Below are 16,673 nucleotides of genomic sequence, written 5' to 3'. Positions count from 1 at the left end.
ATACAGGGTAAACAGCCTTCGATCGTCCGACATGACATGAGGCAACCCTTGACATTTTGGTCAGATTGCAACTAAGTCACACCGTCAGTGTTGCAACTGCAGTGTGCTGGACTGCGCAGAAAAGTTCAGCAAACAGTGCAGAGACAGGCTCAAAAAGAGCTGGTAAGCAGACATATTCCTTGTAGTGAGCTTGCAGTCCATGGCCTGTCAATTCAGTGAATGGGTTAGCATGTCAGAGAGATCAGAATAGAGTTAGCTTAGTCAGGAGAGACAAGGGATCAGCATGTGGGCCAGATCAAAGCGAATGAGAAAACAAAAAAAAAACAAAGCTGTAATAATAATTAAGCCAGAGAGGGTTGTGATTTTAATGGATAGCTTTGGGAGTTGCTGAACAATAGACTAAATAAAAATGCACCTAGCAATTGGGAATGACGGTCTACATATGCAGAACACATCAATATTAACAGAACAAGAGCTAAAAGATCCCCAAAAGATACGGAATACATTGGAAGACTGCTTAGGAATCAGGTTAAACTTCATATTTATCCATTACAATTTGTGCCCTTTCAACAGAAGTCTACAGAATCCGTAGGCCACTTCGTCAGCAGAGAAAAGGGTACATTGTGACTTTTTTCCCCCCAAACACCGAGCTAGCAGACAGAATTGTTGAGTTGATGATCGTCTCCATTCCCATGGAAGTATTCTAGAACAATCTGCTAGAGAATCCCAAAATGTATAGCATCAACACACACTCAAGGATGGATGCATGTACGAAGCAATTCTCGCAGGTAGAAAAAGCTTACAGCTCCGGAGCACAACACTAATTGTTGATGTGCTCACTAAAATACCCAAACCCTAGTATTAACATATGCAAGGTGTTGTCTTCTGCATTCACCAAGGAAATGCCTAGCTTTCTACCAATTCTGCAAATCATGTAGCAGAAAGAGCCATTTGTAGCAGCAGTGAACTGGAGCAAGGTAAATGCAGCTACAAAAAGCATGCATTGATCCAAAAACAAAACGTACACAATAGATACCTTTAAGCAACAAGAACGACCGCCTGGTATCCAGTCAGAAACATGCACAAAGAGATTGACAAACCAGATGATGACAAACGGTGTACGTGACAAGGCAAAGAATGTTGAACACGTTTCACAGTTAATCCCAAGGAAAACATAGATTCCATTACTCTGTCCAAAGTGTTTGCCAAGATCAGAATTATCTGCCCAAGAAAGTTGGTAACTTCCTTCTTGGTCAAGGCTAACAAAGGGGAAAGTGCCAACATGCTAACAAATATGTATCCACAGACAAGGAAGGCCATGGCGAAACCTACTACTGAGAGACTTTCAGCATACAACAGTTTACTAATTACATGCAGAATCCAGAGTCCATAGTCTTGGAAGTGCAAGTACAATCAATTCTCCTGGAGGTGACAAATGTTTTACATTGTGGAAACTAAAGGCCCAGTGATTATAACTCTACCAGCATGCCATGAACTCACACTGGTCATAATCCATGGAATTGGTCAGACGTCATATCAATAAAAATTATTATGGTAGATTAACCTCAGAAACTACTCCCATCACCTCAGTTCACGACTCATCAAAATATCCAGAATGTTTTGACAAAATTGGCAGTCTCAAGGAAGCTGCAACAATGTACTTGCAGGAGAATGCAAGTCAATTGATCCCCCACATAAATGCAGCATCCACAGTCAAGACAAATTGAAGGTCAAACTAGACAAAATGAAGAAAGACAGAACCATTAGAAGAATGCAAGAGCACACAGACTGGTACAGCTCGCTTGCATGTGTCATAAAGAAGGACACGTTACTCTTCTCTAAGGTTGATGCCAAGCATGGTTTCTGGACCATGCTTGGTTTCTTCATCTTGCAGAGAAGTCCCATTTCAATGATACTGTTTCCAATTACTTATTTTCAGGCTGTCAGCCAGAATCTCTTTCAAGCTCACGTGGACAGGCACTGTGCCAGGATGCATCTGTATCGTTGATGACTTTGGCATTGAGGGAAGAACAAAGCAAGAGCAGGACCATAATCTACACTTATTGTTGCAAGTGTTAAGTAATGAAGGATTGATATTCAACAGTCTAAAATGTGCCATCAACGTGCAGGGAGGTCCATTTCTTCGGTTCTATTTTTTTCTAGTGATGGCATACATCCCGATTAAAGTAAAAAAAACAGGATATGAAGGCCATGCCAACTCAAGATGTGGACTATCCTCCAAGATGTCTTGGTCTCTTTAATTTTCTGTCTCCATACATTCCTAATTTTACTCAAATATCATCATCATCAAGAGAAATGCTGAGAAAGGATTTTCTTTCCTGTACCTCAAAGATCATTAATACTTCTTCACAACTTGAAACATTAATTATCAGAAGCACTGACGTAGCAATTTTAATGTACTCGGGACACCACCATCTTGGAGATAGATGCCTCACAAAGGTTTAGGAGCATGCTTACTACAAAAAAGACTAACTGATTAAATTTGCTTCAGATCTCTGTTTATAATACAATCCAACTACTCCAAAATAGAATGGGAAACATTAGTTTTAGTGTTTGGAATCATACATTTTCATAACTCTCTATTTGGCAAAAGATTTGTGGTAGAGACCCCCCCTACAAGTCACTGGAGATAATTTGGCAAAAACCATTGACCAGTGCATTGCCAAGACTGCAAGCTCTCTTGATAAAGATTCACGGTTATAAGTGTGAAATTAGGTACAAGCCAGGTAACTTGATGGTCCCATAAATACTGCCCAACCCAGTGGAAATGGAAGATATATCCTTAGACTTACAAGTTAACTTCACTAGATGATGTTCTCCAAATTGATCTGATACATTTTGCCCAACACAAATGCCAACAGCTACAAGAAGGAACGGCAAAAGATTTCTCACTGCAGAAACTGCTGATAACTATCATTGAAGGATGGCCATATTCAATTCAGCTTGTCCATGAACACAAGACCATTTTGGCTTTACCAGGTCAAGCTAGGCATCTCCTGGAGAGCAATTTTTAAAGGCAGGCAGATCACCATACCGAATCTTTGCGATCTGATATTCTTCAGCAGCTTATTAATTGCTCAAAAATGGACACAGACCGGATGAGAAGATTCATAAGAGACACAGCCGATTGGTTAGGTATGAACTATTACATTGAAAAAGTTGTTTGGTAGTTCAGATCTTGAGTATTGCTGAAGAAGACACGACAAACGTTTTGTCCCGCACTCGCAGGGCATCTTGCAAAAATACCGATAGAGGGGAAAAAACAATTCATGCAGTATAAATTGTTATTTGTCTCTTAGATCAGTAATTTTGCCAAGTGAGGGGCAGCATGCGGCACAGTGGTTAACGCTGGGACTGCAGCGCTGAGGACCCGGGTTTGAATCCCGGCCCTGGGTCACTGTCCGTGTGGAGTTTGCACATTCTTCCCATGTCTGCGTGGGTTTCACCCCCACAACCCAAAGATGTGCTGGTTAGGTGGATTGGCCACACTAAATTGCCCCATAATTGGAAAAGGAAAATAATTGGTTACTCTAAATTTATAAAAAGATTTTTTGCCAAGTGGCCAGATGAGTGCAAACCAAAAAGCTTCGAAGGAGACAATGACACTGAGGTTTTCGTCAAGAAGTGCGAGGCTTGTCAAGAGCATCTTCCAAGTCGGCTTCCGGTGTGCACGATGGAGTAAGTGGTCACACACAAGGCAGCTCCTGCCCAAGGTTACAGAAAAGAGCTCTTTTTTAAGCAATACGGGGTGGAATTTTGATGAAAAGGCGTAGGTGAATGTTGGAGGAGTACTTTCCCCCAGGAATGGTATGTTTCTTGGTTACCAGACCTGCAGAAACAGTGAAAGATTTGGCTGAAGCTACAGCAAAGATAAAAGCTTCTTCCAGCATGCAGGTGGGGGAAGGGCGAGCTTAAAGGCCTCAAGCTGACTTGAGGGCCTTTATGAAAGCTGAATTCTAGCAGCAGAGGGAACAACTGTGAAAAGATCTCACCAAGGCCATTGAAGAAGCGGTGACGGCTGACTTCCGGTGACGGCGGGTGGGAGGCAGCCACGCATTGGAGGGCTCCCGTTCGGGAACGGCATTGTCGGGGATTGATGCCCGGTCCTAGGGGCAGCAAAGGCGGTGAAGGCCAGGAGAAAGTACAGGGAAGGGATATGTCGAGGTCCAGTAAGAAAACGGCTGTGAAAACAACTGAAAGTTCGTCGGGGAGTAGAAAGGTCACCGCGGGGTCACCAAGGAAAATGGAGGCTGGAGCATCAGGGGAGGCCGCATTGCTTACGGCTGAAGAAATAACTACGGTAATGGCTGCGGAATTCAAAAGGCATTTACAAAATACATGGAGACAATAAGGAAGGAGATGAAGGAGGTTTTGAGTGTGCTGGTGGAGGAGGCGATTTCCCCGGTGACGACGGTGGTGGCGAGTGCAGTGGCGGAGGTGCGGGAGCAAGGGGAGGCGCTGAAGGAAGTTGAGGAGACATTATTACAGCATGGTGATCAACTTACGTTGATGGGGAAGGAGATGCGGAAGGTGCTAGAGATTAATATGGATCTGCGAGGAAAAATGGAAGACCTGGAAAACAGGTCCAGGCGACAGAACTTGAGGATTGTGGGGCTGCCCAAAGGAGTTGAAGGGCCGAGTATTTTGCTGCGATGCTGGCGGAACTATTGGGGGAGGGGGAGGATCCCTCCCGATATGAACTGGATCAGGCTCATCGGTCGTGGAGGCCTGTACCAAAGGCGAGTGAGCTGCCACGGGTAGTGACTCTGTGCTTCCGTAGGTACAGTACGAAGGAGAAGGTCCTGTGCTGGGCCAAGCAGAAGTGGGTGGTGCAGTGGGCTGGAGCTGGTATACGTGTATACCAACACTTTACAGTGGAGCTGGCGAGGATGCGGGCTGCTTTCAACCGGGTGAAGAGGGCACTGTACATTAGCAAGGTGCAGTGCGGCATTGTATATCCAGCGAAGCTGAGGGTGACTTACAAGCTCAAGGACTTTTATTTTGGAACGGCAGAGGCAGCGGAGGAGTCTGCGAAGGCAGAAGGACTGTGGCAGAACTGAGAAATTGAGAAATGACCATGTGCCGATGAAATCACATGACTGTATTTTCCTTTTTTTTTGTTTGTTTGTTTCACTGCGTGCGGGTGTATGGGCTAAAGGAGCCGGTGTTGTATATATTTGGACAAGGGAAGTGATGGGACTTTCACTCGAAGTGAGGGCTCTTTGGGGTGTAGGTGGCTATGCGGGGTTTGTGCGCTAAAAGGGGGATTTTTGGGCTTTCCTAGGGTTATCTGTTCGATTTCCAGGGTTGGAGAAAATAAAATATGAATTAAGGGCAATTTAGCATGGCAATCGCCATCACCTAACCTGTACATCTTTGGACTGTGGGAAGAAACCAGAGCACCGGGAGGAAACCCACGAAGACACAGGGAGAACGTGCAGACTCCGTACAGATAGTGATCCAAGCCGGGAATCAAACCTGGGACCTTGGCACTGTGAAGCAACTGTGCTAACCACGGTGCTACCATGCTGCCCTAGTTATGGATTGTATTCCTATGGAATCCTGACTTTTGTACTCTGTTACAAGTCAAATGCACTCCATAAAGTTTGGGACCCCTATCTCACATTTACAGGCTCCACCCTGTCTGCCCTGCTCCTGCAAGGTTTTCTGTACGCAACATTACAAATCTGGATTTCGCTGGACATAAAGGTGTACATCTAGTTATGTCATTCTGCCATGTTTGTGTGGCTTTATTCTCCTCCTCCCCCCACACATTGATTGATCAATTGTGTAATTAGAGGCATGTGTAATTAGAGGCACTAGTACTTAAGGACCATAGTTCTGAAATTATCCAGTCTTTCTCTGATCTTATGTTTGCAAAATAATTATTCTGTATTATACCAGTTGTGTTTTGAAAGTTTGATGCAACGTAAAACTTATAAAACGAATAAAAATTTATAGTAAAAAAACTAAATGGGAAGATGACCAATGTGCACAGTACAATTATGGGTACTACAATTGTATCGGGAATTGGTGAGACCACACCTGGAGTATTGTGTGCAGTTTCGTTGTCCTTATCTGACAAAACATGTTCTTGCTGTGGAGGGAGTGCAGTGAAGGTTTACCAGGCTGATTCCTGGGATGGTGGGACTGCCATAGGAGGAGAGACTAAATTGGTTAGGATTATATTAATTGGTGTTTAGAAGAGTGAGGAGATCTCATAGAATCTTATAAAATTCTAACAGGATTAGACAGGGTAGATTCAGGAAGAATGTTTCCGATGGTGGGGCAGTCCAGAACTAGGGGCCATAATCGGAGGATAAACCTTTTAGGACTGTGGTGAGGAGAAATTTCTTCACCCAGAGAGTGGTGAATATGTTGAATCACAAACAGTAGTTAAGCCCAAAATGTTGTATAATTTCAAGAAGGAATTAGATAGCACTTTTGGGCTAAAGGGGCCAAGGAATATGGAGGGAAGGCAGGATCAGGGTATTGAACTTGAAGATCAACCATGATCATAATGAAAGGCTCATGGCCTCCTCCTGCTTCTATTTTGTATGTATGTATCGAAATAACCAGGGGCAGATCCATTCCAGTCCCTCAAACAGGGACACATCAGATCCATTCTAGCTCCTCAACCAACATACAGTCCTGTTGCATTTGGGACAACATCCTCAATGCAAGCAGGAATAACATCCAATAATGACAATCCTACAGATCACAGTCAGCAATTAAAGAAACTGCCAGACAAGGTTACCATTCCAATATCTGGTCATAGCAGCAAATTACCTCTACTCAGACTCATAAGTTCTATACATTTATGTAATGGCAACTAAACATGAACCTGTATTGTAACTAGTTATACTTTTTTTGAAAGGGGTTGATGTGGGGAGGAAGCAAAACTGTCTTTTAAAAGAAAGGGGATGGTGTAATAGGACTTTGAGGGGTAGCAGCATGTCATCACTAGAGGTAAATCTGTCCTGTGATCCAGTCTTCGTTTTACGCACATAGCTCTTCTGCTGATTTCTTCATGTTATGTGTCCAGTCTAAATATATAAACCCACAACATGTTTACCCAATCCCTTAAGAGCATATATATATATTTTTTTTAAATCACACTGGTCAGTTACAAGTCTTTTCACTCAACCTATCCTGTTACAGCTACAGTGATCATCACTTTACATCAAGGCATCTCTTCTAGTTTGAGGAAGGACATTCTTGCTATTAACATAAGAACTAGGAGCAGGAGTAGTCCATCTGGTCCCTCGAGCCTGCTCCATCATTCAATGAGATCATGGCTGATCTTTTGTGGACTCAGCTCCACTTTCGCGCCCGAACCCTTTATTCCTGAAAAAAAACTATCTATCTTTATCTTAAACACATTTAATGAAGGAACCTCAACTGCTTCACTGGGCAGGGAATTCCATAGATTCACAACCCTTTGGGTGAAGAAGTTCCTCCCAAGCTCAGTCCTAAATCTACTTCCCCTTATTTTGAGACTATGCCCCCTAGTTCTGCTTTCATCCGCCAGTGGAAACAACCTGCCCGCATCTATCCTATCTATTCCCTTCATAATTTTATGTTTCTATAAGATCCCCCAGCATTCTTCTAAATTCCAACGAGTACAGTCCCAGACTACTCAACCTCTTCTTGTAATCCAACCCTCGCAACTCTGGGATTAACCTAGTTAATCTCCTCTGCACACCCTCCAGCGCCAGTACGTCCTTTCTCAGGTAAGGAGACCAAAACTGAACACAATACTCCAGGTGTGACCTCACGAACACCTTATACAGCTGCAGTATAATCTCCTTAGTCTTAATCTCCACCCCTCTAGCAATGAAGGACAAGACTCCATTCGCCTTCTTTATTACCTGTTGCACCTGTAAACCAACTTTTTGCGATTCATGCACTAGCTAACCCAGGTTCCTCTGCACAGCAGCATGTTTTAATATTTTATCATTTAAATAATAATCCCTTTTGATGTTATTCCTACCAAAATGGATACCCTCACATTTGTCAACATTGTATTCCATCTGCCAGACCCTAGCCCATTCACTTAAACTATCCAAATCCCTCTGCAGACTTCCAGCATCCTCTGCACATTTTGCTTTACCACTCATCATAGTGTTGTCTGCAAACTTGGACACATTGCACTTGGTCCCCAACCCTAGATCATCTATGTAAACTGTGAACAATTGTGGGCCCAACACTGATACCTGAGGGACATAACTAGCCACTGATTGCCAACCAGAGAACATCCATTAATCCCCACTCTTTGCTTTCTATTAATTAACCGATCCTCTATCGATGCTACTACTTTACCCTTAATGCCATGCATCATTATCTTATGCAGCAACCTTTTGTGTGGCAGCTTGTCAAAAGCTTTCTGGAAATCCAGATATACCACATCCATTGGCTCCCCATTATTTACCGCACTGGTAATATCCTCAAAAGATTCCACAAAATTAGTTAGGCACGACCTGCCCTTTATGAACCCATGTTGCATCTGTCCAATGGGACAATTTCCATCTAGATGCCTAGCTATTTCTTCCTTGAGGGTGTCCTGCGAAGGCTCACCAGACAAATTACAGGGATGGCAGGACTGACATATGAAGAAAGACAGGTTTGACTGGGCTTGTACTCACTGGAGTTTAGAAGAATGAGAGGGGATCTCACAGAAACATATAAAATACTGATGGGACTGGACAGGCTAGATGCAGGAAGAATGTTCCTCTATGTTGGGGACGTCCAGAAATAGGGCTCACGGCCAAAGAATATGGGGTAAACCATTCAGGACTGAGATGAGAAAGAACTCTCTCTCTCACAGAGTTGTGAACTTGTGGAATTCTCTCCACAGAAAGCTGTTGGGGGCCAGTTCGGAAGATATATTCAAGTGGAAGCTGAACATGGCCCTTGCGGCTAAAGGAATTGAGGGGTATGGAGAGAAAGCAAGAGTGGGATACTGAATTTGCATAACCAGCCATGATCATATTGAATGGTGGTGCAGGCTCGAAGGGCCAAATGGCCTACTCCAGCACCTATTTCCTGTGTTTCTATGAATGGCAAACTGAAACGTAACATAACTACAATCGATTGCATTATTAGAGATTAAGCCTGTACCAGTTAGACAACTAAACACCATTTGATAGGCAAAGATGTTTTGACCACAGTGCACTACTGACTTACCACATATTTTACAGCACTAATAAACCGTTTGTGAAACTGAAAGTGCTGGGCTTCATCGTCTGGAATAGAAGCCGAATACAACATTCCACATGTAGTGCAAGAAATGGCTCCAATCCTTTTCTGTCCAGCATCCTGTGAAGATGTATATACTTATTTACATATACTGCAGTTCAATTGTGCATCCACATTTTCATTTAATTTATCTCTTATATTATTTCTACATTCAACAGTGACTATATTTCAAAAGTATTTAATTGGCTATTAAGCGTTTTGGGATATCCTGAAATTCTAAAAGGCACTATATAAATGCAAGCCCGTCTTTCTTTTAATTCACTGAGACGTGCAACAAAGTGTTATTCCAGTTTTTGTTTTCCTATATGTCTCATTCTGCATTGACACCGGTCGATTTCTTACAAAACCTATTTCACAAATGATCTTATTTTGAAATGTCATTGTTTCTAATCACTAGAGAAAAGAAACCTCGATTTTTATTATTTATAATCAATAAAATATAAATTTTGAGTAATTCTGTGCAAAGTAGTCTGTTTGCTTAAACTTATAGAACATATCAGCTCTTCTGAATCAGACAGTTTACTTTTACTAAGTTACTTTCCTCGGCTTGGGTCACTGTCTGTGTGGAGTCTGCACGTTCTCCCCGTGTCTGCGTGGGTTTCCTCCGGGTGCTCCGGTTTCCTCCCACAGTCCAAAGATGTGAGGGTTAGGTGGATTGGCCATGCTAAATTGCCCTTACTATCCAAAAAGGTTAAGTGGGATTACTGGGTTACGGGGATGGGGTGGAGGTGTGGGCTTGAGTAGAGTGCTCTTTCCAAGGGCCAGTGCAGACTCGATGGGCCGAATGGCCTCCTTCTGCACTGTAAATTCAATGATTTTATGAAAACATCTCTCTAACATATTACATCTGGAGCCAATCCAATGAAATAAGTCCTGGATCAGTTCCTTGAATTTTGTGACAGATATTGTTTTAAGCCAAACTGGTTATTGATTTGTACCCAATTAAGGACACAATTTAAGCACCAACATATTCAGTTAAAATTTGCAATGTCCAATTCTGATGCAGTCCAATCTGAAGTGCCAAGTTACAGATTAGTAATTGGGGCCAATACACTACTATAAACTACATTGTGGTTGCAGTTCTGAGTGAAGAAAGATAGTGGTTGGAGATACATTTCACATGCTGGTGAATTAATGTTGCTGCTAGAAATTCAAAAGTTAAAAGTTTGCATGTTTAAGAACAGACACATTCAAAGATAGGGCTTATAAAAACAAGGGTTTATTGTATTTGGTTTGGATCTACACTTACATTGTTTGGTTGTTGAAGCCCACTTCCTTCTGCATTAGTAATTGGTTTGGTTTCTTCATGTACAGAAAGTTCAGGGGGATCTACAGTGTTCTTCGCTATGGTTGGCTGATTAGACAAAGATACACTTTGAAAGAATAAAAGTTGACATTTTTTGTTAAAAAATAAGAACAACTTTTTAAACTGTACTTTCATCATTTCTACCATTTGCATTTATACAGGGAAGATGACTAGAAGTACTAGAAACACAGTATTTACATTTAAATGTGCTTTAATTGTATTCCCCAGCTGTTGGCAAGGAATCTAATTATGAAAAATCGAAGAAAAGCCTCATTATGGTCACAATCCTACATTTAATGTTTTCAAATCAAGTATGGATAGAGATAGAGAAATACAGCACAGAACAGGCCCTTCGGCCCACGATGTTGCGCCGAACTTTTGTCCTAGGTTAATCATAGAATTTTGGACAATTTGTCATGGCCAATCCACCCAACCTGCACATCTTTGGACTGTGGGAAGAAACCGGAGTACCCGGAGGAAACCCACGCAGTCACGGGGAGGATGTGCAGACTCCACACAGACAGTGACCCAAGTCGAAATCGAACTTGGGACCCTGGAGCTGTGAAGCAATTGTGCTATCCACAATGCTACCGTGCTGCCCTTAAGAAGTTAACCTACACTCCCTTATTCTACCCTAATCCAAGTACCTATCCAATAGCCGTTTGAAGGTCCATAAATTTTCCGACTCAACTACTACCACAGGCAGTGCATTCCATGCCCCCACTACTCTCTGGGTAAAGAACCTACCTCTGACATCCCCTCTATATCTTCCACCATTTATCTTAAATTTATGTCCCCTTGTAATGGTGTGTTCCACCCGGGGAAAAAGTCTCTGACTATCTACTCTATCTATTCCCCTGATCATCTTATAAACCTCTATCAAGTCGCCCCTCATCCTTCTCCGTTCCAATGAGAAAAGGCCCAGCACCCTCAATCTTTCCTCGTATGACCTACTCTCCATTCCAGGCAACATCCTGGTAAATCTCCTCTGCACCTTTTCCAAAGCTTCCACATCCTTCCTAAAATGAGGTGACCAGAACTGCACACAGTACTCCAAATGTGGCCTGACCAAGGTTTTGTACAGCTGCATCATCACCTCACGGCTCTTAAATTCAATCCCTCTGCTAATGAACGCTAGCACACCATAGGCCTTCTTCACAGCTCTATCCACTTGAGTGGCAACTTTCAAAGAACAATGAACATAGACCCCAAGATCTCTCTGCTCCTCCACATTGCCAAGAACCCTACCATTAACCCTGTATTCCGCATTCAGATTTGTCCTTCCAAAATGGACAACCTCACACTTGTCAGGGTTAAACTCCATCTGCCACTTCTCAGCCCAGCTCTGCATTCTATCTATGTCTCTTTGAAGCCGACAACAGCCCTCCTCACTATCCACAACTCCACCAATCTTCGTATCATCTGCAAATTTACTGACCCACCCTTCAACTCCCTCATCCAAGTCGTTAATGAAAATCACAAACAGCAGAGGACCCAGAACTGATCCCTGCGGTACGCCACTGATAACTGGGCTCCAGGCTGAATATTTGCCATCCACCACAACTCTCTGTCTTCTATCAGTTAGCCAGTTTGTTATCCAACTGGCCAAATTTCCCACTATCCCATGCCTCCTTACTTTCTGCATAAGCCTACCATGGGGAACCTTATCAAATGCCTTACTAAAATCCATATACACTACATCCACTGCTTTACCTTCATCCACATGCTTGGTCACCTCCTCAAAGAATTCAATAAGACTTGTAAGGCAAGACCTACCCCTCACAAATCCGTGCTGACTATCCCTAATCAAGCAATGCCTTTCCAGATGCTCAGAAATCCTATCCCTCAGTACCCTTTCCATTACTTTGCCTACCACCGAAGTAAGACTAACTGGCCTGTAATTCCCAGGGTTATCCCTATTCCCTTTTTTGAACAGGGGCACGACATTCGCCACTCTCCAATCCTCTGGTACCACCCCTGTTGACAGCGAGGACGAAAAGATCATTGCCAACGGCTCTGCAATTTCATTTCTTGCTTCCCATAGAATCCTTGGATATATCCCGTCAGGCCCGGGGGACTTGTCTATCCTCAAGTTTTTCAAAACGCGCAACACATCTTCCTTCCTGACAAGTATCTCCTCAAGCTTATCAGTCTGCTTCACGCTGTCCTCTCCAACAATATGGCCCCTCTCATTTGTAAATACTGAAGAAAAATACTTGTTCAAGACCTCTCCTATCTCTTCAGACTCAATACACAATCTCCCGCTACTGTCCTTAATCGGACCTACTCTCACTCTAGTCATTCTCATATTTCTCACGTAGGTGTAAAAGGCCTTGGGGTTTTCCTTGATCCTACCCGCCAAAGATTTTTCATGCCCTCTCTTAGCTCTCCTAATCCCTTCCTTCAGTTCCCTCCTGGCTATCTTGTATCCCTCCAGCGCCCTGTCTGAACCTTGTTTCTTCAGCCTTACATAAGTCTCCTTCTTCCTCTTAACAAGACATTCAACCTCTCTTGTCAACCATGGTTCCCTCACTCGACCATCTCTTCCCTGCCTGACAGGGACATACATATCAAAGACACGCAGTACCTGATCCTTGAACAAGTTCCACATTTCACTTGTGTCCTTCCCTGACAGCCTATGTTCCCAACTTCTGCACTTCAATTCTTGTCTGACAGCATTGTATTTACCCTTCCCCCAATTATAAACCTTGCCCTGTTGCTCGCACCTATCCCTCTCCATTACTAAAGTGAAAGTCACAGAATTGTGGTCACTACCTCCAAAATGCTCCCCCACTAACAAATCTATCACCTGCCCTGGTTCATTACCAAGTACTAAATCCAATATGGCCTCCCCTCTGGTCGGACAATCTACATACTGTGTTAGAAAAGCTTCCTGGACACACTGCACAAACACTACCCCATCCAAACTATTTGATCTAAAGAGTTTCCACTCAATGTTTGGGAAGTTGAAGTCGCCCATGACTACTACCCTGTGACTTCTGCACCTTTCCAGAATCTGTTTCCCAATCTGTTCCTCCACATCTCTGCTGCTATTGGGGGGCCTATAGAACACTCCCAACAAGGTGACTGCTCCTTTCCTATTTCTAACTTCAACCCATATTACCTCAGTAGGCAGATCCCCCTCGAACTGCCTTTCTGCAGCTGTTATACTATCTCTAATTAACAATGCCACCCCCCCCACCTCTTTTACCATCCTCCCTAATCTTGTTGAAACATCTATAACCAGGGACCTCCAACAACCATTTCTGCCCCTCTTCTATCCAAGTTTCCGTGATGGCCACCACATCGTAGTCCCAAGTACCGATCCATGCATTAAGTTCACCCACCTTATTCCTGATGCTTCTTGCATTAAAGTATACACACTTCAACCCATCTCCTTGCCTGCAAGTACTCTCCTTTGTCATTGTTACCTTCCCCACTGCATCACTACGTGCTTTGGCGTCCTGACTATAGTCTACCTTAGTTGCTGGACTACAGATCCGGTTCCCATTCCCCTGCCAAATTAGTTTAAACCCTCCCGAAGAGTACTAGAAAACCTCCCCCCCAGGATATTGGTGCCCCTCTGGTTCAGATGCAACCCGTCCTGCTTGTACAGGTCCCACCTTCCCCAGAATGCGCTCCAATTATCCAAATACCTGAAGCCCTCCCTCCTACACCATTCCTGCAGCCACGTGTTCAACTGCACTCTCTCCCTATTCCTAGCCTCGCTATCACGTGGCACCGGCAACAAACCAGAGATGACAACTCTGTCTGTCCTGGCCCTTAACTTCCAGCCTAACTCCCTAAACTTGTTTATTACCTCCACACCCTTTTTCCTACCTACATCGTTGGTACCAATGTGCACCACGACTTCTGGCTGCTCACCCTCCCCCTTCAGGATCCTGAAGACACGATCAGAGACATCCCTGGCCCTGGCACCCGGGAGGCAACATACCTTTCGGGAGTCTCGCTCGCGACCACAGAATCTCCTATCTATTCCCCTAACCATTGAATCTCCTATACTATTGCTTTTCTATGCTCCCCCCTTCCCTTCTGAGCCCCAGAGCCAGACTCAGTGCCAGAGACCTGGCCGCTGGGGCCTTCCCCCGGTAGGTCATCCCCCCCAACAGCATCCAAAACGGTATACTTGTTTTGAAGGGGAATGGCCACGAGGGATCCCTGCACTGTCTGCCTGTTAGTTTTCTTTCCCCTGACTATATTCAGATAGATTTGCCTTCTCTCAACTGTGTGTGACGACAAGAACAGCAATGAACTCCCCCAGGAAACTTACACTTATAATTAAGCGTCCCAGGAGAATTTTGGTGTGGCAGAGACAAGGATGCACAGCTTAAATAAGACATCAGCAACACTGGAGTGTGGGGTGAAAATAGAACACCAGTCCAATTTTATTTGATAAAACTTTTTGGTTGTCACTTCTGATTCCAAACCAAGTGAGAGTGTGGCACTGTGCATTGAAAATTGTACACACTGATGACAGGGAGACAAGTGACTTTTTATCAATTTACAATTCTAAAATTAATCACATGCAGTTAAGTAGTGTAACCATGCAATAACTGAGGAAATGGAAGCTGCTTAGTTCAAAATAGATGACAGGATTAGGCAAGACTGATGATGTGGAAATTCAATGGGCTTGTTCTGAATGAATACTGAACTGCACAGCATTAGTAGTTATACCAAACCCAAAATGTCATGACCAACTGTTCGTCACCATGGCTGTAATAATTTCCATGTATTGTGTTAATTTATCAGAGCTGATAGATAGCGGTGACTTCAAAGCTTGTACTAAATAATAACCACAGGAAATCCATGAAATGAAATGAAAATCGCTTATTGTCACAAGTAGGCTTCAACTGAAGTTACTGTGAAAAGCCCCTAGTCGCCACATTCCGGCGCCTGTTCGGGGAGGCTGGTACGGGAATTGAACCGTGCTGCTGGCCTGCCTTGGTCTGCTTTCAAAGCATGGTCTTTAATTTTGGCAAAATTGGTCAGTCATCCAAATACTACATTTCATCTACCTCACAAATAAACAGGACTATTCCTTCCAAAAAACTGGGGTCACTTTCTAGTTTTACTATGTACCTACAGCCCAAAATAAACTTAATTTGTTCTAACTAGCCCATGCGAATGTTTCTGCTCCATGCAATCCTACATCTTTTCAGTATTTTGTGCTGTTTCGTAATGCTGGAAATTGAGGTTTTTGCCTCAAAACATTCCCTGGGTATAGCTATATTAGTCATTCCCATAAGCAATCTGAATGTCTTAAATGTAGGGTTGTGCCTGGGATAATGATCTAATAATACTATATTGTAACCCATGCTTCTTCAAAAGGATATGGCCAGATATTAACTGTGCACTAATTTAAATAGTTATGGTCAGATTTACTTAGCTCAATTGATACAACTTGCCATTAACTAATAATGTGCAATGTAACAGTCCCAACAGTTGGTTTTATTATTGCTGACAACTGCTTAGAGCCCTTACTTGATTTTAAACACATCAGACGAAAAATAGCTCAATCCATGAAAAGAAAAACAAAATTCCCAAATCATGAAAAGTGTCTCCATGGTTTATTCCATATTTCGATAAACATGTACTTTTAACTTATTTGGTCTAGCAATATGCTACTTACATCTTCAAAAGGTGAGAAAATTTGATATAGACACTTAAAGTATATCTTGGAATTTGAACTGAAGGAAACAATCTTTCAGGTTGACTAATAGCAAATTAAGTTTAAAAAGTACAATATCTAGAATGTTACTGAACCCATTACATTCTGATGGTGAGTACTACCAAAATAACTTGATTAACACAATTTAAGTTAGCAACATGTCCTGTGTATAATTACTTCACCTTGCTGTACAACAGGCACGATGCTAAATGGTTAATACTGTTCAATATACAGTTATCAATACAATTCACTGACTCAAATTGTTCAGGTAAATGGTTTTCTCATGACGATTCAAAAACCATGACAATTACCTTTCATTATCCATCTTTGATGAATCTGGATTATTGAACAGAGTCCGTACAGTTTCCTTCGGTAATGATCCTATATTGTTATTCAATG

At 42.9% G+C, this 16,673-nt stretch overlaps 1 protein-coding gene across 1 annotated transcript in view; it reads right to left on the bottom strand.

Annotated features, from left to right (window-relative positions):
• Positions 1 to 16,673, bottom strand: part of LOC119972468 (N-acetyltransferase ESCO1-like) — a 51,478-nt gene that overhangs the window by 18,014 nt on the left and 16,791 nt on the right. The window contains exons 4-6 of the mRNA XM_038809209.1: positions 16,586 to 16,655; positions 10,529 to 10,652; positions 9,208 to 9,339 (exon numbers count right to left, since the gene is read on the bottom strand). Of these exons, the coding sequence (XP_038665137.1) occupies positions 9,208 to 9,339; positions 10,529 to 10,652; positions 16,586 to 16,655 (326 nt within the window). The remainder of the gene's footprint in view (positions 1 to 9,207; positions 9,340 to 10,528; positions 10,653 to 16,585; positions 16,656 to 16,673) is intronic.

This window comes from Scyliorhinus canicula, chromosome 10, assembly GCF_902713615.1.
Source record: "Scyliorhinus canicula chromosome 10, sScyCan1.1, whole genome shotgun sequence".
Lineage (NCBI taxonomy): Eukaryota > Metazoa > Chordata > Chondrichthyes > Carcharhiniformes > Scyliorhinidae > Scyliorhinus > Scyliorhinus canicula.
Note: the sequence above shows the minus strand (reverse complement) of the source record. Positions and strands in the feature narration are given on the sequence as shown.